The sequence below is a fragment of the Oryctolagus cuniculus genome, chromosome 17, assembly GCF_964237555.1.
Source record: "Oryctolagus cuniculus chromosome 17, mOryCun1.1, whole genome shotgun sequence".
NCBI classification, from domain to species: Eukaryota; Metazoa; Chordata; class Mammalia; order Lagomorpha; family Leporidae; genus Oryctolagus; species Oryctolagus cuniculus.
The window spans coordinates 16971281-16996332 of record NC_091448.1 but is presented as its reverse complement, the minus strand read 5'-3'; the positions used below and the strand labels follow the sequence as shown (position 1 = coordinate 16996332).

Sequence of the window (25052 nt, the reverse complement as noted above, 5' to 3'; positions counted from 1 at the left end):
TTTTAGTGGTAGGTTTGTATTTCAGATCCAACTGAATAGGGTACGAGTCTCTCATATAAGAATCAGATACATACTCATGTTTACTGCAGCACCATTCCCAACAGCTGGGAGATGGAAACTACCTAAATGTCCACCAGCTAACGACTGGATAACGAAAATGTGGTACATATACACAATGGAGTCTTGCTCAGCTAGAAAAAGGATGAAATCTTATCATTCCCAACATGGATGGAACTGGTGATGGTCATTATGTTAACTGAAATAAGGCAAGCACAGGAAGACAAATATCAAATGATCTTACTATTAAAAAAAAACAAACAACTGAAACAGGAGTCTGAAAAAACCAAGACCAAAACCAAAAACCAGCTGATCCCACAGGAGTTACAAGTAGAATGGTGGTTACTAGAGGCTTGGAAGGGAAGTGGAGAGCAAGGGATGAGGAAAGGCTGACTGACAGTTATCAGGCTACAGACAGATGGGAACTTTTGGCCATTTTCACTATTAAGAAATGTTAAATGCTTGAAAGGTAAATACTTACCCAATTGGACATTACATAATGTATGCATGTAATGAAACGTCACAGAACACCCCATATTCATGTACAATTTTTACACATCTGTTAAAAAACTAGATATGATACATTGCTGAATTGGTTCCTGACAAATTTATCTCAAGAAATTCCCAAGAATATAAATTACTTATCCCTTAAAACAAGAAAGTTTTAAATATAAATAAGTTATAAATCCTGAAAAAATAATTATATAGCTATTACATAATACATATTGACCTCTTCACCCCAGTCTTCACAAGAATGGGCATTTTAATGAAATCTAAACTGTCTTTAAAAGGCATATACACTCTCTTCTATACTTACTTGCATGTACTCTGAAAGTTCAAAATAGGCCCTTCCAATTTGGCACAGTACCCAACCAGTGTTGTAGTGGTGAGAAGGTAGGTGGCTCAAAATATTTATAGCTTCTTTGCAGTTGTATGAACACAAAGCTAAATAACCTTTGCCCATTTCACGAAGAAGGCTCATCAAACCTTCTAGGAGAAAATAAAATAGTAAACAAGGGAAAAAAACACAATAAAACAGTTTGGCTTTCTAGAAAGACTAATTACAAATTAATCTATTAACATTGTCACATCTATCTAGAAAACAATGAAAATACTACAGTACTTACAAAGAAATTTACTGAAAACATATGCATAATAAAATGGAATTCAACAAAGATAAACATTTAGAAACAGACCTGCTGCTGCTTTTTGCAGATTAAAAGCCTGGATCTGAGGTGTGATTGTGGATATTTTCCCTTCTGAAATGATGGAAGAATCCAATTTTGTAATTTCCAGGCTATCATTTATATTAGGTTGAGTTATGCCTCCTTTATTAGTTTTACTTTTTGTTTTTCTGTTTGGGATTTTAGGTGGAAACTTCATTTTTAATTTTTTGCTATTCTCCTGTAAAGGGGGGAAAATGAGGGAAATTCCACACCTGTTATAAATGAATTTTGGACTACCCTTCAACTTTAAGTATTAGATATAAAATAAATGTACAGTCTTGATTTATCTATATTTTTCTCAAAAGAAACTTTACTGCCACGTGTTCCATCAATGTGTATGCTGGCAGTCGGTCACCCACCTCTGTGAATTTATTTTCTCTGAATAAAACCGGTCTGGCTATAAATTTGTACACTGCCTCCTCTCTATTCTGTACCTCTTTCCTAACATATTTGGTGCCCTATGTGATGAGAGGAGTGAGGAATCAGCATCTTGCCCACAACAGCCACTCCTGCATTCTCTGGGTAAGAGCTGTAATCCCCAACCCTTCCTCCAAACTCTCTTCTCTTTTCTGAATTCCTATCACTTTTTACTGTCTCTAGCTATACCTTGCCTTCTCTTTCCTACAATCTCTTTTTTCCTTCAGACCCGAGCAGACCTGAGAGATACCTCTCCAGAACACGTTCTCACTCCCACTTGACTTGCACTTCTTATTTCCCAACAAATAACACAGCCAGAGCCCTTTGCCGGATTTCATCACTGCACACAACAGCGGACTTCATTTCAACCCATCAGACTGGTAAGAGAGGCCTCTGTCAGCTCCAGCGCCCTGGGGCAATGCTTGTGACTGGTTCATCTCCCCTGGTAGGAACTGGGGTGTCCGGTCGGTTTCCCTTGCTTGGAATCGGGATGCTGGCCTAAGCTCAGGCTTTCTTGCTCTCCTCTTAGGAAGACTCAGAACTTCGGTTCTCTGTTGGAGCAATCCTTTCCCAGGGGATGCCCTGTGAAAAGGACGCCTTCCTTCAGGCCATATTTTGCTTAATCCATGGGTTCTAAAATTTTTTGCATTTTACCCGACTCCCCTTTGGTCTGACTCTTAAAAAAGCTTGTGCAAGCTAGGCCTAAAGGGAGTGATTAATTAAGCTCTGTACTAAAATTTGGCTCAAAATGGCCAGAATTTGGCACCCTTTATCTCCAAACTCTCTGCAACCTTAATAGTTTTACACAGAGAAATGGCCAATGGTCAGAGGTCTCTTATGTCCAAGCTTTCTTGCTCCTTTGGGGTCATTTTCCTCACTCCAAGCTCTCAGGGAGGAAGGCCTGGACCCTTCCCTTAAACTTTCTACCTCCCCCCCTTCCCTTCTCTCCCTCTGAGAAGCCGGCACCTCGGGTACCTGATCCTTTGCTCACTACACCCTTATCTCTTCCATCCCACCAGCAGCAGTGGCCACCATTCTACCCTCTTCCTCCCTGAATTCTCTTTACCTATTTCTCCCTGAGGAAGAAAAAACTCACTGTAAGCCGTCCTCCCTCATCTGTGATCCTGACTGACCCACCTAATCCTCCACTGGATCCCACCCCACTCCCTCCAGCTACCCTACCCTCTCCCACCTCCTCTCCATCTGCGCTCCCCATGAGGGAGGTGGCTGGGGTGGAAGGTCCGGTTAGGGTCTATGTGCCCTTCTCTCTTCAAAAATGTCTAGGCTCATTCTCAGAGAATCCCTCCAGATATAAGGGATTTCTCCACCAGACTCAGTCCTATAGCTTAACTTGGGATGATCTGTATTTAGTTCTATCCTCTACCCTAACTCCAGATGAATTTGATCGTATCTGGACTGCAGCCAAGCAGCATGCAGATGAGATGCACCGCCAGGCCCCAGACGGACCCCCAGAGGCAGCGAGAGCTGTCCCCAGAGCCAACCCTAACCTGGATTGGATTTACCAACTTGGGGACCCGGGGCTATAGGCCGAGACCACATGATCTCATGCCTGCTGGCGGCTATGGATAAGAACAGCCAAAAACAGGTTAATTATGAGAAGATCAGAGAGGTCACTGAGAACCCTTGCTCTATTTATGTCATGCCTTATAGAGGCATTGACAAAGTATACTAACACTGATTCCAATTCCCCAGAGGGACGGCTGTATTCAAATACCCACGTTATATCCCAATCAGCTCCAGATAACTGTCACAAACTCCAAAAATTACAAGATGGTCCACGAACCCCGGAGAGGGACCTCATACATGTGGCTCTTTGCATTGTTAACAATGGAGATGAGGAATTAAGGACACAGAGGAAACAGATAGAAGACTGAAGTTTCGGATGCTTGCCTCTGTAATCCACCAAGACCCCAATCATAAGCTAGTCCCAGCCCTCAGGGGCCCTGTTATTGGTGCGCCAATGCTGGGCACTGGGCCAAGGCCTGCTCCAACTCGAAGCCCACCTTAGTTCAAGGCTCTAGCCCTTCTGGGGACTGTATTAAGTGTGGCAATACTGGACATTAGACCAGGAACTGCCCTAAGCTGAGGCCTCCCCATGCCTGTGTCCCAAGTTCGGACAATGGGGTCACTGGAAGATGGACTGCCCTCAGGGAGGGAAACTCCCCTTTCTAGAACAGCCGTCTACTCAAACCCCCTGGCACAGGACACTTATCTGTTAACAGAATGAGGAGGCCCAGGTTCCACAGCCCCCATAGCAGATTAGTCCAGACACCCAAGGGTAATAGGGACAGTGCCTGGCAAGCGAGTTTCTTTCTTGGTGGACACTGGGGCTAGTTTTTCTGTTTTAAATGAGTGTTGCAGTCCACTTGTTCCTTCCTCCATCTCAGTTGCTGGCATGAAAGGCTTAACTGAACCGCCTAGTAAGATCCCTCCCTTGTTTTCTCCTGCATTCCTTCCTAACTGCCCCACCCCCTCTTAGGCAAGGGACCTTCCCACAGGGGATAAAACACAAACTTTTATGCTTCACATTTGGACCTTCCTCTCCCCACTCTCCACCCCAGACTCCCTCCCTTCCCTTGGTTAATCTTGTAGTGTGGGATACCTCCCACCTGGTAATCACCACCCATCATACCCCCATTCGCTTCTCTCTAAAAGATCCAACAAAGACTATTGCATTCTCCAATATCCTTTAAGCCCAGAAGGCCACAGAGGTCTAAAATCTATGACAGACTGCCTCCTCCGAGCTTCCCACTCACTCCCCACATTACACACCTATACCCTTGGTTAAAAAAACCAATGGTTCTTACGGTCTAGTACAGTACCTCCGACGTATTAATGCCACTGCCCATCCCATGTACCCAGTGGTGTCAAACCCTTACACGCTCTCACCCAAATACCCCCATGACTTTTTTCTTTTCTGTCCTGGACCTAAAGGATGCTTTCTTTTTCTTTTCTTTTTTTTTTTTCCTTTTTTTTTTTTTTTTTTTTTGACAGGCAGAGTTAGACAGTGAGAGAGAGACAGAGAGAAAGGTCTTCCTTCCGTTGGTTCACCCCCAAAATGGCCGCCACACTGCACCGATCCGAAACCAGCAGCCAGGTGCTTCCTCCTGGTTTCCCATGCGGGTGCAGGGCCCAAGCACTTGGGCCATCCTCGACTGCCTTCCCAGGCCACAGCAGAGAGCTGGACTGGAAGAGGAGCAACTGGGACAGAATCCAGTGCCCCAACCAGGACTAGAACCCTGGGGTGTCAGCGCCGCAGGCGGAAGATTAGCCAACTGAGCTGTGGTGCTGGCCAGGATGCTTTCTTCATAATTCCTCTTGACACCTTTTCCCAATCACTGTTTGTCTTTGTCTTTACCTGGTCTGACCCCTGTCACCTAACTGGACATCTCGCTTGGACCATTACCCCAATGTTTCTGGAACAGCGGGCACCTCTTTGGGCAGGCCCTCCAGGCAGATCTGGCCTTATTCACCTGTCACCCAGCACCCTTCTTCAATATGTTGATGATCTTCTCCTCTATAGCCCCTCCCAAGAGACCTGCAGCTGAGAAAGTTTATAGGGTATCTCCAAAGAAGGCTCAGCTAATTTCCACTTCTGTCACCTTCTTGGGACTTCTTGTGACGCCAGACACTTGTGCAACTCCTCCAGCCTGAAACAGGCAATACACTCCGTTCCTTTCCCACGTACCAAGCGAGACCTCCTCTTTCTTGGGATTTGTGGGATATTTTCGCATCTGGATTTCAAACTTTTCTCATATTGCCAAACCGCTCTATGACGCTACCAAGGGCAATCTAGGCAAGCCCCTGCAAGAGCCTTCCTCTCTAGAGACCCCATCCAAACCCTAAAGAAAGCTCTTCTACAAGCATCTGCCTTGAGCCTTCCTAACCCACTTAACCTGCCTGTTCCTCCTCTACATTCATAGCTCCAAGGGGCAAGCACTCTTGGCCCAAAAGGCCAGGAGACTCTTTTACACCTGTGGCCCATTTCTCCAAAGGATTAGATGGGGTTTATCAAGGCTGGCCCCAATGCCCAAGGGGCATACCTGAGGCCAGAAGCTATCCCTTTATCAACCCTTAACAAATCTGGTCCTCTCATGGGTTGCATCAGCCTCCAGGCTTTTCAATCTGTATCGCCATCTTGTGTCCAAGTTCTTCACTCTGCCCTCCTCTAGCCCACAGATAGCTTTCTTTCTTTAAGAATTAATTTATTTGCTGGCGCCGCAGCTCACTAGGCTAATCCTCCGCCTTGTGGCACCGGCACACCGGGTTCTAATCCCGGTTGGGGTGCCGGATTCTGTCCCGGTTGCCCCTCTTCCAGGCCAGCTCTCTGCTGTGGCCCGGGAGTGCAGTGGAGGATGGCCCAAGTCCTTGGGCCCTGCACCCCATGGGAGACCAGGAGAAGCACCTGGCTCCTGGCTTTGGATCAGCGCAGTGCGCCAGCCGCAGCGCGCTGGCTGCGGTGGCCATTGGAGGGTGAACCAATGGCAAAGGAAGACCTTTCTCTCTGTCTCTCTCTTTCACTGTCCACTCTGCCTGCCAAAAAAAAAAAAAAAAGAATTATTTTATTATTTATTTGAAAGACAGAGTTACAGAGAGAGGTAGAGCCAGAAAGAGAGAGAGGTCTTCCATTCCACTGGTTCACTCCCCAAATGACCGCAAGGGCCAGCGCTGAGCTGATCCGAAGCCAGGAGCTTCTTTCAGTGTCTCCCACATGGGTGCAGGGGCCCAAGGACTTGGGCCATCTTCTGCTTTCCCGGGCCATAGCAGAGCGCTAGATCAGAAGAGGAGCAGCCAGGACCTGAACTGGCACCCGTATGGGATGCCAGTACTGCAAGTGGCGGCTTTACCTTCTACGCCACGGTGCAGGCCCCACGGATACCTTTCATTGCTGTTCTTCTTTCAACCCAGCTACTCTCTTCCCTACCACTGTCTCTGACCCCCTTGAAGCCCATTCCTGTCCTGAGTTCCTTGATTTTCCCCTGACTCACATTTCACACCTCACACCCAAATGCCAAACTGGTTCCCTGATGGCAGTGCTGTTAAGACTCCCCCTTTTCCTGCTGTAAACACAGGAATCGAGGTGCATGGTGATGACACCTCCTCCTCCTCCCTGCACAGGGTCACAGAGGCCTTATTAGCCTTGATCCGAGCCTTCACCTTAGTCAAAGGAAAGACAGTTAACACATACACAGATTCCCAATCTGCCTACAACATCATCCATTCCAATGCCCAGATATGGCATCGAAGGGGCTTTCTGACAGCCCGAGGGATCCCTATAATAAATGGCAAGCTGATTAAAGCTCTTCTTGATAATGCCCAGCTGCCAACAAAAGCCATTATTGTTCAATGCAAAGGACATCAGAAAGGTAAACAATACCTATCTGAAGCCAAAAATCAGGCTGATCTGACAGCTAAAGCAGAGGCTCATGGGGAGACACGCCACCTTTTCTCTTTAACCTAGCTCCTGTATGCTCAGACTTAGAAATCTCTCAGGTCAACAAGGGGCATCTGCAAAGGACTCAGGATGGTTTCTAGATGAAAAACTAATATTCTCTTCTTCTCTCCAAGTTACCTTTCTAAAAAACCTCCATTCTCTCTCTCACTCAAACTCAAACTCTCTTCTTTACCTCCTGAGATCACACATGCACCTAATTCCCACCATATGAGAAACTGCATATCTCAGACATGCAGCATCTGCCAAACTGCTAACCCCAATTCTAATATCAGGCCACCCCCAACCCCCACTCACCAGGTCCATGGATCACTCCCGGGAGAGGACAGGCAGACTGACTTCACCCATATGCCACCAATTAGAACACGTAACCTGGTGACGGGGGAACACCTTCTCGGGGTGGGTGGAAACTTTCCCCACCACTAAAAAAAGAGCTTCCACTGTTTCCACCATACTATTAAATGATATTATCCCAAGATTTGGATTACCTGCTTCTATTCAGTCAGTTAATGGACTGGAATTTGCCTCTCAAATTACTTAAATAGTATCTGCCGCTCTTCATGTCTCGTGGCATTTTCACATTCCCCATTGTCCCCCCTCTTCAGGAAAAGCAGAACAGATGAAAGGAATACTAAAACAGGCTCTAACTAAACTCTCCACCCAGTTCCACTTAGACTGGTTAAAACTCCTCCCTTTAGCACTGTTAAGAATCAAATCTCTGCCCTGGAAGCCCTTACTGCTTAGCCCGTATGAAATTTTCTTTGGAAGGCCTCTTCTTTCACCTAACTTCCCTCCCTTGCAGAATTCTGAAGCTATTCCTCCTCCTCTTGCTTTCCCTCTCACTGAAATAAGCTCTCACTTATGGAACCACGCAGACACACACCTACCCAAACAACACTCTCTCTGCCTCCCGACTGTATTCCCTCCTTTCAACCTGCTGACTGGGTTTATCTAAAATGAGGCCGCTCTAAAGCCAAAATGGAGCCAGCCCTACCAGGTGATATTGACTACCCCCAGCACTGCCAAACTCCCTTGGGTACATTTTACTTCCTATAAGTCTACTCCCACAGGACCCACCTTTCTCAGATTAACGCACTAACGAGATGTATTTACAAGGTAACTCTGCCTCATTTTGGCCATCGTTTCTGCTGTGGGCAGTGTTTCTAGTATCTCCTTTTTTTTTTTTTTTGTCCTCATAATCATAGTGCTCCTATTTCTACCATGTATAATTAACTTATTCCAAAAGTTCTTGCAGGAACAAATACCTGTTATATTTCAAGCCATCTCGCAAGCGCAACACAAGACTGCTCTTCAGTCAATTTTATCTAGAGTACAGTCCCCTGTTCAAGTCCTGGCTCCACATCTGTCCCATATCAGCAGGAAGTAGCCAGAGAAATCCAGCACCCCTTCTTATCTATACTCAGAGCCAGGACTGATAGAACAAAGACATAAGCATTAGCCAATTCTCCTTCACTGCCCAAAAGATAAGCACTGCAATTTATTCCTTGCCCTGGAATCTCAGTTGGGTCTCACACCCATTGCCTTCATACCCCACCCTGTATTCTTTTCAGGTTCCCAAGGCCCTGCCCAGTTCTAGGAATTCACCTCTGCCTGCTACCCCAACCCTCCCACCCTCATCCCTCGCTCTCCTAAAACATAAAAAGGCCCAGCCCCTGGAGGTCGGAGCCTTCTGCCTTGTGTTCCATCAATGTGCATGCTGGCAGCTGGTCACCCACCTCTGTGAATTTATTTGCTTTGAATAAATTCAGTCTGGTTGCCTAAAAAAAATTTTTTTATAAAAAGATCTTCAGAATCAATTTAAAAAATATTTAAAAAATTTATTTGAAAGGCAAAACAACAGAGAAGGAAAGACTGAAAAGACTTATTTATTGCTTAACTCACCAAATGGCTGCAACAGGCAGGTTTAGGCTGCAACAGGCTGAAGCTAGGAGCCAGGAGCTCCTTCCTGCTCTCCTGCCTGGGTGGCAGGGGCTCAAGTACTTGAGCCATCTTTCATTGCCTTCCCAGGCATGTTAGCAGGAAGTTGGATAGGAAGTAGGGTAGCTGCGACTCAAACCTACACTCTTGATATGGGATGCTAGGCACTGCAAGTGGTGGCTAAACCTGCTGCAGCACAATGCCAGCCCAGGAATCAATTTTAAATGCAACAACTCTGAACAGAAATTATAATAGTGATGAAGTTTTGCTCCCTTTTAAAAGTCTATCACATGATCATTATTTAAAAATAGGAAAATAATAAAATGCAGGGAGGGCATTGTGGTACAGTAGGTTAAGCTGCTGCTTGGGCTGCTGTGTGAGATACCACATCCCATACTGGTTTAAGTCCCCACTATTCCAAATATTTCTGACCCAGCTTCCGGCTTTCTGCTAATGTTCCTGGGACGTATCAGATGATGGTCCAAGTACTTGGGGTTCTGCCACCCACATGGAGACCTGGATGATGTTCTGGGCTCCTGGATTCAGCTGGCCTAGCCCTGACTGTTGTGGGCACTTGAGTGAAATAAGATGATGTCAGTGTGTTAAAGGTCTTCCATATCATTTGTCATTGAACCAAGAAAATTTACCAATGGCCTAATGATGCCCTCTGATCTTTAAAAATGATTTGGAAATTTTAGACTCACAAGAAGTTGAAACAAAAACAGAAATTTCCATTGACTCTTTCTCCAGGGAATACATCTGACATAAACATAGGAGATCATCACATCCACAAAAGTGGAACTGGCACAACACTCCTCCTATGGACAAATCCACGAACTCTTGTGTGTGTGTGGGTAGTTCTGTAAAATTTTATCACATGAATGGATTTGTATAATCAACCACCACAATCAGGATACAGGCCTTTCTACCACTACTGAGAAATTCTTTTGTGCTATGCTTTGTCACATCCTCCCCCAGCTACCTCCTGATAACCGCTGACATACTGTTATTTATTGCTATAATTTAGTCAGTTTTTGAATTTATATAAGGACCAAGAAAACTCACAAGAATTACATATAGCTCTTCAAATAAAAAATTCTTTTCCAAGTTCCAAACAGTCTACTTTGTAGAGAAGGTGTTATCAGAGAACAGAAATTTTAGCAGGAGAAACATGCAGTAACTGTGACATGCAATAGTCTTTCAGTCACCTTGGTTGTAGAGCTGTCACTGGTGAAAAGCCGAGAACTCCTTCGAGGCAGTGCGTTTGGGGGAGATGTAATAGTGGGGCTCAATACCTGAGGTGTTGTACTAAAAAGAAAAGAAAATAGTATGTTTTATTCAGTTTATGAACATGAATTGTTGCTTCAATACAGATTTATTTAAAAGCATGCATTCACCATCTAAGTACTTTAAAGTAGATGAGTATGGTCAGTCCTTTTCTGAAAACTTAGGATTTAAAACCTACTCATACTACTATTAAAGGATAAAGATTATAGCACAAGTCTTCACTCTGTCTAAAAATATTAATTTGAACTTAAAACAACCCCCATAAAAATTTGGTATCAATGAATAAGCACACCTATAAGCCAATTAGCTTTAGCCTTCATTTATATCTATACCAAGTTAGGGGAGAAGGAAAAGAAATTTGGGCATGAAAGTCTAAATCTGATGTATCTGTCAACAAACAAATATCACCAGAAAAATGAAACCTGGGAAGTTGTTTCTCAATAAACTCAAATAGCTATATCAAAAATTTATATGTTTACAGCAAAATGAGTCTGATACCTGGACACATTCTCACTTTAATAGCAAACTCTAAAATATAAGAATTCCTTTCTTAGAAAGTAAGCAAACTTAAAACCTAAAATGATTGGAGAATGAGTAAATTTATGGACTACTTATGGTCTGAAATGTACAGGAAATCTTACTAGTTTTCTGAGTCTAGGTCAAAGAAACTTCTGAAAGTCTGAGATGCTGTGCAGGTCCAGCACTATCCTTATTCTTCTAGGAGACAGAGGCCAGGAGCAGGTGTTCAGCCTAGTGGTTAGGTAGGCAGTTATAGGATGTTCATGTCTTACATCCGAATGCCTGGGTTCTGGTTCCCTATTCCAGCTTCCTGCTAAGGTGGACACTGGGAAGCAGGTGATGGTTCAATGAGTTAGGTCTCTGGCATCCAAGTGGAAGACCCAGACTGAGATTTCCTGGTTCTCTGCTTTTGCCTGACCAAGTCCTCATTGTTGTAGGCACGTAGTGAGTGAATCAGTGATTTAGAGTTCTCCGCCCCCCCCCCCCCCCCAAGTCATCTGGCTTAAAAAGTATAAGGTCCTGGGGCTAGCGCTGTGGCATAGCAGGTAAAATCACCTCCTGCAGTGCCAGCATCCCATATGGGTGCCGGCTCGAGTCTTAGCCGCTCCACTTCCAATCCAGCTCTCTGCTATGACCCGAGAAAGCAGTGGGAGATGGCTTAAGTCCTTGGGCCCCTGTACCCACGTGGGAAACACATAAGAAGCCCCTGGCTCCTGGCTTAGGATCAGCGCAGTCCCAGCCATTGCAGCCATCTGGGGAGTAAACCAGGATGGAAGACCTCTCTTTCTCTGTCTCTCCTCTGTGTAACTCTGACCTCTAAATAAAATCTTTTTTAAGTTTAAGTTCCTTTCTTTGGGAGGAACAACTACTCATGTTTGTCATTTATACCACAAAAGTGGGGGTAGGCATTTGGTACAGAGGTTAAGATATTCTTGGGATTCCCATATCCCATAATGGAGTTTGAGTCTTAGATACTCTGCTTCTGATCCAGCTTCCTACTAATGTGCACCTGAGAGGCAGCAGGTGACAGTACTTTGGTACTTTGGTCACTGCCACCCACTTAGGAAATCCAGATGGAGTTCCGGGCTCCTGCCATTATTTGAACCAGCAAATGGAAGATTTCTGTTTTTCAAAAAATAATATACTACAGGGGCTGGTGCTGTGGCATACTGGGCTAACCCTCCACCTGCGACACCAGTATTCTATATGGGTGTCAGTTCTAGTCCTGGCCATTTCACTTCCGATCTAGCTCTCTGCTGTGGCCTGGGAAAGCAGTAGAAGATGGCCCATGTGCTTGGGCCCCTGTACCCACATGGGAAACCTGGAAGAAGCTCCTGGCTTCGGATGGGCCCTGCTCCAGCCATTGTGGCCATTTGGAGAGTGAACCAGCAGGTGGGAGGCCTTTCTGTCTCTCCCTCTGTCTGTAGCTCTACCTCTCAAAAAAATACATAAACAAATATTTAAATAAATAAATAAATAAATATATATATATATATATATATATATATAGGGGCCGGCACTGTGGTGTAGTGGGTAAAAACGCCACCTACAGTGCCAGCATCCCATAGGAGCGCCAGTTCAAGTCTCAGCTGCTCCACTTCCAATCCAGCTCTCTGTTGTTGTCTGGCAAAGTACTAAAAGTTGGCCCAAGTCCTTGAGTCCCTGCACCCACGTGGGAGACTTGGAAGAAGCTCCTGTCTCCTGGCTTCGGATCAGCACAGCTCTGGTCACTGCGGCCAACTGGGGAGTGAACTAATAGATGGAAGACCTCTTTCTCTCTCTGCCTCTCCTTCTCTCTGTGTAAACTCTGACTTTCAAATAAAATAAATAAATCTTAAAAAAAAATATATATATATATATATACTATGAAGATAAATTAGATTTTATCAATATGCTTACCTAGTTATAAAAGAGTTTTGCCTAAGAAGAAGGGAGGAATAATTTCATAGCATGGGGCAGCCTATAGAGAGGACAAGCTTGAGAATGCTGATGAGATTGCTTTAAATAAACAAGAAGATTATATGAGAGTAATACAAATCTTGTGGAGGTAGAGATAACAGTAAGAGTGTTCTGAGGATGGGAGGTTATGAAAGACAAACTTAAATTTTTTTACAGTTTTCATTGGGGTTCCATTAACTTCAAAGGCCCAAGTGACAGCAAAAAAATGCATGAAGCCTAAGGCACCAGAAAAAACCAGGGTACTGAGTTTGATGTATACATATATTCATACGTATCATAAATATATCAAACTCAAAGTATAAGTCAAAGCATAAATACATATATTTATATTTCATATAATGTGATCAATGCATAAATCTATAACTTTCCTGCATGTGACTAGGAGTGCTAAGCCATTGTAATTATCCTGAAAAACAACTTTCTAAATCCAAAGAACAGACTTCTGCTGCCAGTCATGATGGAGTCTACAGACTAGATTTTTTTTTTTTATTTATTATTATTTTTTTTTTGACAGGCAGAGTGGACAGTGAGAGAGAGAGACAGAAAGAAAGGTCTTCCTTTGCCATTGGTTCACCCTCCAATGGCCGCCGCAGCCAGTGCGTTGCAGCTGGCGCACCGCGCCGATCCGATGGCAGAAGCCAGGTGCTTCTCCTGGTCTCCCATTACGTTCCCAATTTAAATAATTATAACACTAAACAAAATATGTGGACATCAGACAACAGGTGAAAGATGCCTGAGAACTTTGAGGCCACAAAGCAGGAAATTATGCAAATAAGGCTCAGGGGTCTCCCTGTGTTGAGAAGAAATATTGGAAATTCCAGAAACCAAAGCAGCTAGAATTTGTAGGAGAGTATAAAAAAGTAGACAGTAACCAGGGCTGGCATTGTGGCATAGAGGGTAAAGTCTCTGCCTGCAGCACCAGTACCCAATAGAGGTGTCAGTTTGTGTTCCAGCTGCTCCACTTCAGATCCACCTCCTGCTAATAGCCTGGGAAAGTCTGTGGAAGATGGGTCAAGTATCCAGGCCACTGTCACCCACATGGGAGATCCAGATGAAGCTTCTGGCTCCTGGCTTTGGCCTGGCCCAATGCAGGTTATTGTAGCCAGGGGAATGAATTAGCATCTCTCTTTCTCTCCCCTCCTCCCGCCCTTTAACTCTTTCAAATAAATAAATGATACTTAAAAAAAGGGGGTGGGGAGCTCCAGAGATCTGCAGGGAGCTTCCTTACAGTTTTCAGTTGAAAGCTGATTAATATAGGTATTTAGTAGTATCAGTAACAGATCTGTCTGGTTTTGTTCCAGGTTCCTGTGGTGGGAGTTTGTAAGCCACACTTCCCAAGTGAGAGCGATATGTACTATTAATGATGAGATTCTATGACTCTGCCTGAATTTCTTCCAGTTTCTTGGCTTTTGGATTCTTTGAACTTTCTTGATCTGCAGGTTTACAGTTTTCATTAAATCTGGCATTTTTTTGTTCATTATTGAACAAAAAATCCCTATATAGTTTTAGAATTGGACTGGCTATGCTGAAAAGACCAACCTATTAGAGGGCTCTGGACTTTGAGTCAGGTGACTTCTGCCTGACCTCCAAGAAAGGGCAGGGCGACTGAAGATTTTTTTCTGCACAATAGAGCTCAAAGTTGTGTCCATATAATTCAATTCTAATAGACTCTAGACAGCAAAGTTCAATAGAAATTCCTGGTTTGTGAACACAACGATGAACTGGGAAGGTGACATGTCCTCATTTCACGAGGAGCTCCGTGTTCAGGATTTCCTCCCCGACCTGACCTCTTCCCATGTGTCTTTTCATTTGTCTGATCCTGATCTGTACATTTAAGAATAACACTTTCCAGGACTCTGTGAGTCTTTCTAGCAAATTACCAAACATTAGGAGGCAGTGAGGAATCCTAATTTGTAGCCAACAGGTCAGAGATGTGGGGAACTCTGAAACTTCAACTAGTGACTGAAAGTTCACACAGTTTTTACTGGGAACTATGACCTTAACCCGTGAGTCTGTAATAATAACTCTGGGCGGTAATTTTTAGAAGTGCATTACAGTATCACAGGCAATAAACTACTTGGAATTACAGAAATAATTACTGGAAGGGGGCAGGCAAACCAACTTTTGGCACCTAGCTGGGAATGGCTGACACTTTTAAGTCAGTGTGAAGGAATTTCATATCAAAGAGACCACTGAGTAGAGTCCTCAAGGGTACTGACTCAATAATGAGGTAACATTAGTTCAGACTAAAGGGTATTCCTGGTCCCGCCCAAGAAAACTTGAAAATGAAGCCTAAAAAGGATCAAACTATTTCCAAGTAGCTTAACTGCAGCTCGGAACAAAATTTAAAAATACCCAAAGGAACACACAAAATCTAGCACACAACAATATGGAATCTCCAATAAATGGCATCCAATCAAAAAATGCTAGATAAGATAAACAAGCAGGAAAATATGATCTAGAATGAAGAGAAAAAGCAGAAAGAAATAGAGAGATGGTATAGGAACAGACTCGGTATACAAGAACATTAAAAGAGTGAATAATAAAAGGGGGGGGGAGTTCAAGACCCGGTTGCTCCACTTCTGATCCAGCTCTCTGCTATGGCCTGGGAAAGCAGTAGAAGATGGCCTAAGTCCTTGGGCCCCTGCACCCATGTGGGAGACCTGGAGGAAAGCTCCTGGTTCCTGGTTTCAGATCGGCTCAGCTCCAGCCATTGCGGCCAAGATAAAATACATTCAATAACACAAAGAATACAAGTTTGTTGTAGCAGTTGATGCATGTTACAGTTTGTTTGTTTGGTTTTAATTAAAACGTATAATTCCATGAATTATGTTTACATATTATCCAGGACTAGTTTATGTAATACTTCTCTGAAGGATGCTTCAAGTTCCTTCCCACGACAGAGCCCCAGGCAATTACTGTCTACAATCTCATCATGGGGCATCCTGCCCTTGCATCCCAACAACACTGAGGCCTTTCAGACAGAATATGCACATGTGTCTCTGTTTTAAGACCCAGGCAAGGCCGGCGCCGCGGCTTACTAGGCTAATCCTCTGCCTTGCGGCGCTGGCACACCGGTTCTGGTCCCGGTCGGGGCGCCGGATTCTGTCCCGGTTGCCCCTCTTCCAGGCCAGCTCTCTGCTGTGGCCAGGGAGTGCAGTGGAGGATGGCCCACGTCCTTGAGCCTTGCACCCCATGGGAGACCAGGGTAAGTACCTGGCTCCTGCCATCGGATCAGCGTGGTGCGCTGGCCGCAGCGTGCCGGCCGCGGTGGCCATTGTAGGGTGAACCAACGGCAAAGGAAGACCTTTCTCTCTGTGTCTCTCTCTCTCACTGTCTACTCTGCCTGTCAAAAAAATAAAAATTACGGGCCAGTGCCACGGCTCACTAGGCTAATCCTCCGCCTAGCGGCGCCGGCACACCGGGTTCTAGTCCCGGTCGGGGCACTGGATTCTGTCCCGGTTGCCCCTCTTCCAGGCCAGCTCTCTGCTGTGGCCAGGGAGTGCAGTGGAGGATGGCCCAAGTGCTTGGGCCCTGCACCCCATGGGAGACCAGGAGAAGTACCTGGCTCCTGCCATCGGATCAGTGCGGTGCGCCGGCCGCAGCGCACTAGCCGTGGTGGCCCTTGGAGGGTGAACCAACGGCAAAGGAAGACCTTTCTCTCTGTCTCTCTCTCTCACTGTCCACTCTGCCTGTAAAAAAAAAAAAAAAAAAAATTACAAAAAACAAAAACAAAAACAAAAAGACCCAGGCAAATGCTCACTACTTTAGAAAGGAAAGAAAACTGTATGCTTCTTCTAAAATATTAACTACAATTTATTCTTCAGTCCTTAAATAGGAAAATAAATCCTATTTAACATAATTCTGGTAGGAGTAGATTATCATCTGTTAATAGACATGCATCTGAGGGAGGGAAGAATAAAATCTATGTACTCTTGACCTATCGAGAAGATCATGTATACAAGATTATTATGATGGAGTACTTGAATATCTAGTTTTAACAAATCCATTAGGCAATTAAACTGAAAAGCTATGTTGGCCGGCGCCATGGCTCAATAGGCTAATCTTCCGCCTTGTGGCGCTGGCACACCGGGTACTAGTCCTGGTCGGGGCGCCAGATTCTGTCCCGGTTGTCCCTCTTCCAGGCCAGCTCTCTGCTGTGGCCAGGGAGTGCAGTGGAGGATGGCCCAAGTGCTTGGGTCCTGCACCCCATGGGAGACCAGGATAAGTACCTGGCTTCTGGCTTCAGATCAGCGCGGTGCGCCGGCCGCAGCGGCCATTGGAGGCTGAACCAACGGCAAAGGAAGACCTTTCTCTCTGTCTCTCTCTCTCACTGTCTACTCTGTCAAAAAAAAAAAAAAAAAAAAAAAAAAGCTATGTTAGCTAACTTAGGTCTTATTTACATTTATAAAACTCATTCAAATTACACTGTTTTTTTTTTTTTTCCAGGAAGTTAGATATTTCAAATTTTATATGTTAAAAATATATTCTGGTTATTCTAGAGGTCTTGAGTGTCAAAACCTGCCTAAATTGGAGAATAAATTTTATGGCAAGAAATGCTAAGCAATTTTAACTAATGACATCATGATAAATACCTTGTTTGTGGGCCAGCACTTTGTGTTTGTGCAACAAGAATTGGAGTTACCTCTCGACTATTTCCACTCTGAGAGAAGACAGACTTTGTTCCAGTTTGGCCAATTCTTGCAACAGACTGTAAAACAGGAAAAAGGTCTAAGGTTTGTGAATTATAGACTGCGTTGTAAATAAATAGATACCATGATTCTCCCCATCTACATTTTCCCAATGAAAAGAGATGGTACACATTATCATGTTAAAACACAAACTGGGAAGGGCATGAGCCTCGTGGTTAAGATTCCCTGTGTCCCACATCACAGTGCCTGGGTTCAATTCCTGGCTCCAGCTCCTGATTCCAGCTTCCTACTAGCACTAACTCCAGCAGGCACCAAAGATGGCTCAAGCAATTGGGTTTCTGCTACCTATATGGAAGATCAGGATTGGATTCTCAGGTCTCAACTTCAGCTTCAGCCCAGACCAAATCACAGAGCATTTAGGGAGCCTCCTCGCCTCTCAAATAAATAAATAAATAAACAGGATGGCTCAAGAACTTGTGCTTCTGCACCCATGCGGGAGACTTGGAAGTAGCTCCTGGCTCCTGGGTTCAGCCTGGTCCAATATGGTCACCACAGCCATTTGCGGAGTGAACCAGTGGAAGGAAGATCTCTGTTTTGTATGTCTCTCCCTCTCTCTGTAACTCTGCCTTTCAAATAAAAAAAAGAATACGGGTGGTATTTGGCACAGTGTTCAAGCTGCTGCTTGTAATGTCAGCATCCCATCATCGGAGGGTCTGGTTTCAGTCTGGGCTACTCCACTTCCCATGCAGCCTCTTGCTAATGTATAGCCTGGAAGATTACAGATGACGGCTCAAAGAACTTGGGTTCCTGCCGTTCACATGCAGGCCAGGATGGAGTTCTAGGCCTGCTGTTGCAGGCATCTGGGGGGTGAATCAGTGGACTGAAGATCTCTATTTCTTTGCCTTTCAAGTAAAATGAAAATAAAATTTTAAAAGAATAGCATTAAAAATTAAAATATAAACTATTAATATCAATTAATAATTGTTACTACATTAGTAGAGATGGTGAGCCTATTTCCTCATTTTAATCTCAGATTATTTTTACCTCAACATCATCCTTTTTTTATCACTTTCAATTAAAGGCTCAAAATTTACAAAATCTATTCTTTCTATCTCATTGTGATCATCCTCTATTGCAAACCTTTTATACTGAGGCAAAATACTGAAGAATTTTAGGAAAATAATAAAATTTTATATTTCTTCTTTGTCACTTAATAAAAGAGTTCTATGAGTTCAACTCATTTTCTAAAAAAAATCTTATTACTTTAGAAAATCTATGGAAATTGCTTTTTAGAATTAATATTTCTTTCCAGGGGTGGGAGTTTGGCTTACTAATTAAGATGCTACCTGGGATGCCACATCACCCATCAGAGTGCCTGGATTCGTGTCTTGCTCTGTAATTATGCTTATGTTGCAGCTCCTGTTAATGTGGACCCTGGGAAGGTCCTTGCCACCCACATGGGAGATCCATATGGAGTTTCTAGCTCCTAGATTCAGCCTGGACCATCCTGGTTGTTGCAGGAATTAGGGAGTAAAACAGCAGATGAGAGATCTCTGTCTTTCTGCTTTCTACATAAAAACATGTAATATTTTTCTTTAGTTTTTCTTATCTTTCATTAACTGGTCCCTACTCCCTTGGAAGGAAAAATATCTTTGCTTGCTTCTTCTGTCTTTTCTAATTTATTACTTTATTTCTATCCATTTTCATCACTTAGTTTCTTCTTAAAGTGATCTATGACTTTTTATATCAGTGAATCATTTTTCGCTACGAGACAATTTTCTTCAAAACTTACTGTTACCCTGGTTTCCTACAGATAATTTTCTTAAAGATTTATTTATTTGAAAGGCAAAGTTACAGAAAGGCAGAGAGAGAGAGAGAGAGAGGTAAAGGTCTTCTATCCACTGGTTCTCTCCCCAAATGGCCACCACAGCTGGAACTGGGCTGACCGAAGCCAGGAACTTCTTCCAGGTCTCCCAAACAGATGCAGGGGCCCAAGGACTTGGGCCACCTTCTACTGCTTTCCCAGGCCAAAGCAGAGAGCTGGATGGAGAGTGGACCAAGGGCTTCTTGGCCCTTTGGCTAAGATCAATTGTGGAAAATGGACCAGCTGGGACTTGAACTGGTGCCCATATGGGATGCTGGCACTGCAGACAGCAGATTTACCTACTACTCCACAGTGCTGCCCTCCTACCCTGCCCCCTTTAAAGGTAGAGTTAGAGACAGGGAGGGAGAGAGAGAGATCTTCCATTAGCTGGTTCACTACCCAAATGGCAGCAACAGCTGGGGCTGCTCCAAGCCAAAGCCAAGAGCCAAGAGCTTCCCCCGGGTCTCCCATGTGGGTGCAGGGGCCCAAGGACTTGGGGTATCCTCTGTTGCTTTTCCAGGTGTATTAGCAGGGAGCTGGATCGAAAGTGGTGCAGCCGAGATTTGAACCAGTTCCCTTATGGGATGCCAGCATTGCAAGTGGCAGCTTAACATACTGTTGAACAATCCCAGACCCAAGCCTGGGCCATTTTAACAGCTTCAATTATTGCTTCTAACACCAAGCATATTCTTTCTTCCAACTATACACTGAAAATTTTTACTTAATCTATAACCACCTCAGAATATTAATCTTCAAAATCCATCATCTCCCTTCTCTAAACCAGGACATCTATATTCACCAAAGGGACAAAACATCAGCCCTGTCCCTTCTTTATTTATGAAAGAATTATGTACTGCACTTATTGCTATACTTGGTCTGATATTTTTAGTTGATACTGCATATAAATTTATACATGTGACTTTTCTGAAATGCTTTGTAATAGGTAAGAAGAGAACAGTCAGAAGAGGAAGAAGTGGCTTTTATAATTTGGGCATTGAAATCATGTACCTGGTTCACTGCCTAAATTGTCCTTAATTGCTTTGGTTCTTCTTCTTCTTCTTTTTTTTTAAGATTTATTTATTTAATCAAAAGTCAGAGTTACAGAAAGAGAAGGAGATGGAGGGAGGAGGAGGTGGGTAAGAGAGGAGAGGCGATGGGAAGGGCTGGGCCAGGCTGAAGCCAGGAATCAAGAGGTACTCTTCCTGGCCCTCCCATGCAGTGGCAGGGGCTCTAGCACTTAAGCCATCATCTGCTGCCTCCCAGGCACATTAGCAGAAAACTGGATGGGAAGCTGAGTAGCCAGGACTCAAATTGGGCACCCTAATAAAGGATGGAGGTGTCCTAAACTGTGGCTTAACCTGCTGTGTCAAAATGCCTACTCTAGCACTTCTGGTTTTGGCCTACTCATCTGGCATGCTATCAAGTTATTATGTCTATTTTTTTTATAACTTATAAAACAAATTTCTACAATTATGTCACCCCCATAATATAACAGCAGGTGTTTTTTTTTTTTTTAAGATTTATTTATTTATTTGAAAGTCAGAGTTACACACAGAGAGAAGGAGAGGCAGAGAGAGAGAAAGAGAGGTCTTCTATCCACTGGTTCACTCCCCAATTGGCTGCAACGGCAGGAGCTGAGCTGAGCCGAAGCCAGGAGCCAGGAGCTTCTTCCAGGTCTCCCATGCAAGTGCAGAGGCCCAAGGACTTGGGCCATCTTCCACGACTTTCCTAGGCGACAGCAGAGAGCTGGATCAAAAGTGGAGCAGCCGGGACTTGAACCGGTGCCCCTATGGGTTGCCGGCACTTCAGGCAACAGCTTTACTCACCATGCCACGGCGCTGGCCCCATGGTTCCTAATTTTTTTTTTTTTTTTTGACAGGCAGAGCGGACAGTGAGAGAGAGAGACAGAGAGAAAGGTCTTCCTTTGCCGTTGGTTCACCCTCCAATGGGCGCCTTGGCCGGCGCGCTGCGGCCGGTGCACCGCGCCGATCCGATGGCAGGAGCCAGGAGCCAGGTGCTTTTCCTGGTCTCTCATGGGGTGCAGGGCCCAAGCACCTGGGCCATCCTCCACTGCACTCCCTGGCCACAGCAGAGAGCTGGCCTGGAAGAGGGGCAACCGGGACAGAATCCGGCGCCCCAACCGGGACTAGAACCCGGTGTGCCGGCGCCGCAAGGCGGAGGATTAGCCTAGTGAGCTGCGGCGCCGGCCCCTAATTTTTAAAGATCAGGTTTAGGGGTCAGCATTGTGGTATAGTGGGTAAAAATACGACCTGCAAAGCCAGCATTCCATATGGGGATTGGTTGGTTTTCCACTGCTCCACTTCTGATTCAGGCCCCTGTCACCCATGTGGGAGACTTAGAAGAAGCTCCTGGCTTCAGCCTGGTCCAGTTCTACCAGATGTTCACTTTGGGGAGCGAACCAATTGATGGGAAACCTTTCTCTCTGTAACTCTACTTCTCAAAGGAAAAAGAAACATCTTACAGTATTTATTACAGGAATACTGGCAAATATTTTACCACATTTAGGAATATTCACCATGAAAATTTTATTAGCCCAAATATCTGGCTTTACATTTTTTCCATGTAACTATTAATGGTAATAAAAAAAAAAAACAAAAAAAAAACAAACCAAGAAAATAAAACAGAACAAAAAACCATGGCTGGCATTGTAGCACAGCAGATAAAGCTGCTGCCTATAATGCCAGTTCATGTCCTGGCTGCTCCACTTCCGATCCAGTTCCCTGCTAATGGCTTGGGAAAAGCAGCTGAAGATAGCCCCAGTGCCTGGGCCCCTGCCATAAACGTGGGAGAGCCAGAAGAAGCTCTTGGCTCCTGGCTTTTGCCTGGCTCAGCTCCAGCTGTTGTGGCCATTTGGGAAGTGAACCAGCAGATGGCAGATATCTCTCTCTCTCTCTGTGTAACTCTTTCAAACAAATACATAAATCTTTAAAATAACAACCAATTCCCCCCCCCCCCCCCCCCACTGCTATATACACACAGTGGTAGGAAAAAGTAAAAAGAAAGGCAGGTATAATCTCTCTTATTTACATTCAAGATGACAGAAAACAATCTTCACTTGGCTAAAAAAGGAAATTGAAAGGAAAATATGAATATATGTTTACTTAGCTATATGCTGACTGCAGTAAGCTAGACTTTTTTTTTAAAGATTTTATTGGGCTGGGCCATGCTGAAGCCAGGAGCCAGGGACTTCATCCAGGTCTTCCCAATTTGGGCCATCTTTGGCTGCTTTCTCAGACCATTAGCAAAGAGTTGGATAGGAAGTGGAGCAGCTGGGACTTGAACGGGCACTCATATGGGATACCAACATCTCTGGCTGTGGCTTTATCTGCTACGCCAAGATTAGAATGCTAGCCCCGAGTTCTTTTTCTTTTTTAAAGATTAATTTGTGGGGCTAGAGCTATGGCGCAGCGGGTTAACACCCTGGCCTGAAGCACCGACATCCCATATGGGCACCGGTTCTAGTCCTGGCTGTTCCTCTTCCGATCCAGTTCTCTGCTGTGGCCTGGGAGAGCAGAAGATGGCCCAAGTCCTTGGGCCCCTGGCTTCAGATCAGCGCAACTCTGGCCATTGTGGCCAGTTGGGGAGTGAACTAGCAGATGGAAGGCCTCTTTCTCTGCCTCTCCTCACTCTGTGCGCTCTTACAAATAAATAAATATTAAAAAAAAAGATTTATTAATTTGAAAGTCAGTTACACAGAGAGAGAAAACAGAGGCAGAGGCAGAGGCAGAGCAGAGAGAGAGAGGGATGGAGTGAGAGAGGTCTTCCATCTGCTAGTTCACTCTCCAATTGGCCGCAATGGCCGGAGCTGGGCCAATCTGAAGCCAGGAGCCAGGAGCTTCTTCTGGATCTCCCATGCATGTGGAAAAAGGTCCAAGGACTTGGGCCATCTTCTACTGCTTTCCCAGGCCATAGCAGAGAACTGGATGGGAAGTGGAGCAGCCGGGACTTGAACTGGCACCCCTATGGGATGTGGGCACTGTAGGCGGTAGCTTTACTCACTACTCCACAGCACTGGCCCCTGACCCTGAATTCTAATCTTACTTGACCCAAAGAGCAAAGTTCTGTGTCTCCTAACATACTGCTAATAAAGAGGCTATGACAATGATGGCATTCTTTCACATTTAGATCAAGAACTCCAGGATGGGCATTTGGTGCAGTAGTTAAGACGCCACTTGGGAACGCCTCATTCTGTACTGGAGGGCCTGGGTTTGAGTCCCAGCTTTACTCCAGTTCCAACTTCTCGCTAATGTGCATCTGGGAGGTAATGGGGGATAGCCCAGGTAGTGGCTCTAATTTCTTTCTTTCTTTCTTTTTTTTTTTTGTAAAGATGTATTTATTTATTTGAGAAGTGGAGTTAGAGAGGGAGAAACAGAGAGAAAGGTCTTCCATCCACTGGTTCATTCCTCAAATGGCCACAACAGCCAGAGCTGGGCCAATCTGAAGCCAGGAGCCAGGAGCTTCTTCCAGGTCTCTCATGTGGGTTCAGGGGCCCAGGCACTTAGACCACCTTCCACCGCTTTCCCAGGCCATAGGAGATTGCTGGATTGGAAGAGGAGCAGCTGGGTCAGGAACTGGTGCACTATGGGATACCAGTGCTGTAAATGGAGGCTTAGCCTACTGCACCACAGTGCTGGTCCAAGTAGTGGGTCCTTGACATTCATACAGGACAACTGGATAGAGGTCTAGGATCCTGCCTTCAGCCTGGCCAATCCCCAGCCTGTTGCAGGCTTCTTGGGGAATGAACCCGGGGATAGAAGATTTCTGTCTCTCTCTGCCTTTCAAATAATAAAAGTTTAATTTATTAATTTATTTATTTATCTGAAAGGCAGAGTTACAACAGAGAAGGACAGAGAGGTCTTCCATCTGCTGGTTCATTCCTCAAATGGCTGCAACAGCTGGAGCCAGAGCTGGGCAAATCTGAAGCTAGGAACCAGGAGCTTCTTCTGGGTTTCCCATTCAGGTTCAGGGGCCCAAGCACTTGGGTCATCTTCCACTGCTTTCCCAGGCCATCAGCAGAGAGTTGGATCAGAAGTGGAGCAGCCAGGACTTGAACCAGTTCCTATACGGAATGCCAGTGCCACAGGAGGGGGCCCAACCTACTAAGCCACAGAACCAGGCTCACAATTTTAAAAATCCCATTACTCCTCTTAAAAACAAATAATTCTAAGGCAATGGCAGTTATATAAAGCTGGATTCTCTCTGAACCTTAAACAGATTAGACTTTAAAGCAAGTTTCTTTAATCAGTAAGAAAGCTGCATTTTACACAGAAAATACCTTTTTTGTAGGGGCTCCACTGGATGGCACGTCAATTACAGAGGGTGTATTAGTGTAGTTTTGTAAATAGGATCCGTCTCCAGGACTTGGGGTTTCTAATGGCAAAATCCCAAAACTGAGAAGAGGTTGAAATCAAGGTGTCAAAAAGTCATCAAGGCATATATAAAGCAGCAGTATACTTAAATTAGAAGGTCTAAAAGGAAGAGAATGGCAAATCAGTCTTGGGGGCAGTGAGTATCTGAGGGGCAGATTATAAATAAACTGTGAATGTAGACTATTCCACCCACCATAACTAAAATAAAACAAGAAATCAAACAGGGAATGATATTGTATAGCAACAACTAGTCTTAGGAGAATTATTAGA

At 44.7% G+C, this 25052-nt stretch overlaps 1 protein-coding gene across 3 annotated transcripts in view; it reads right to left on the bottom strand.

Moving 5' to 3' along the window:
- CDC27 (cell division cycle 27) overlaps positions 1-25052 on the bottom strand; it is an 87236-nt gene that overhangs the window by 25065 nt on the left and 37119 nt on the right. For 2 of the 3 annotated variants that reach the window (XR_007911351.2, XM_008271658.4), the window contains exons 8-12: positions 24689-24803; positions 17472-17587; positions 10320-10419; positions 1254-1461; positions 875-1047 (exon numbers count right to left, since the gene is read on the bottom strand). Coding sequence is in view for 2 of the 3 variants with exons in the window: in XM_008271658.4 (XP_008269880.2) it covers positions 875-1047; positions 1254-1461; positions 10320-10419; positions 17472-17587; positions 24689-24803 (712 nt within the window). In the remaining variant the exon portion in view is untranslated. The remainder of the gene's footprint in view (positions 1-874; positions 1048-1253; positions 1462-10319; positions 10420-17471; positions 17588-24688; positions 24804-25052) is intronic. The other variant, XM_002719460.5, reaches the window with a different exon arrangement.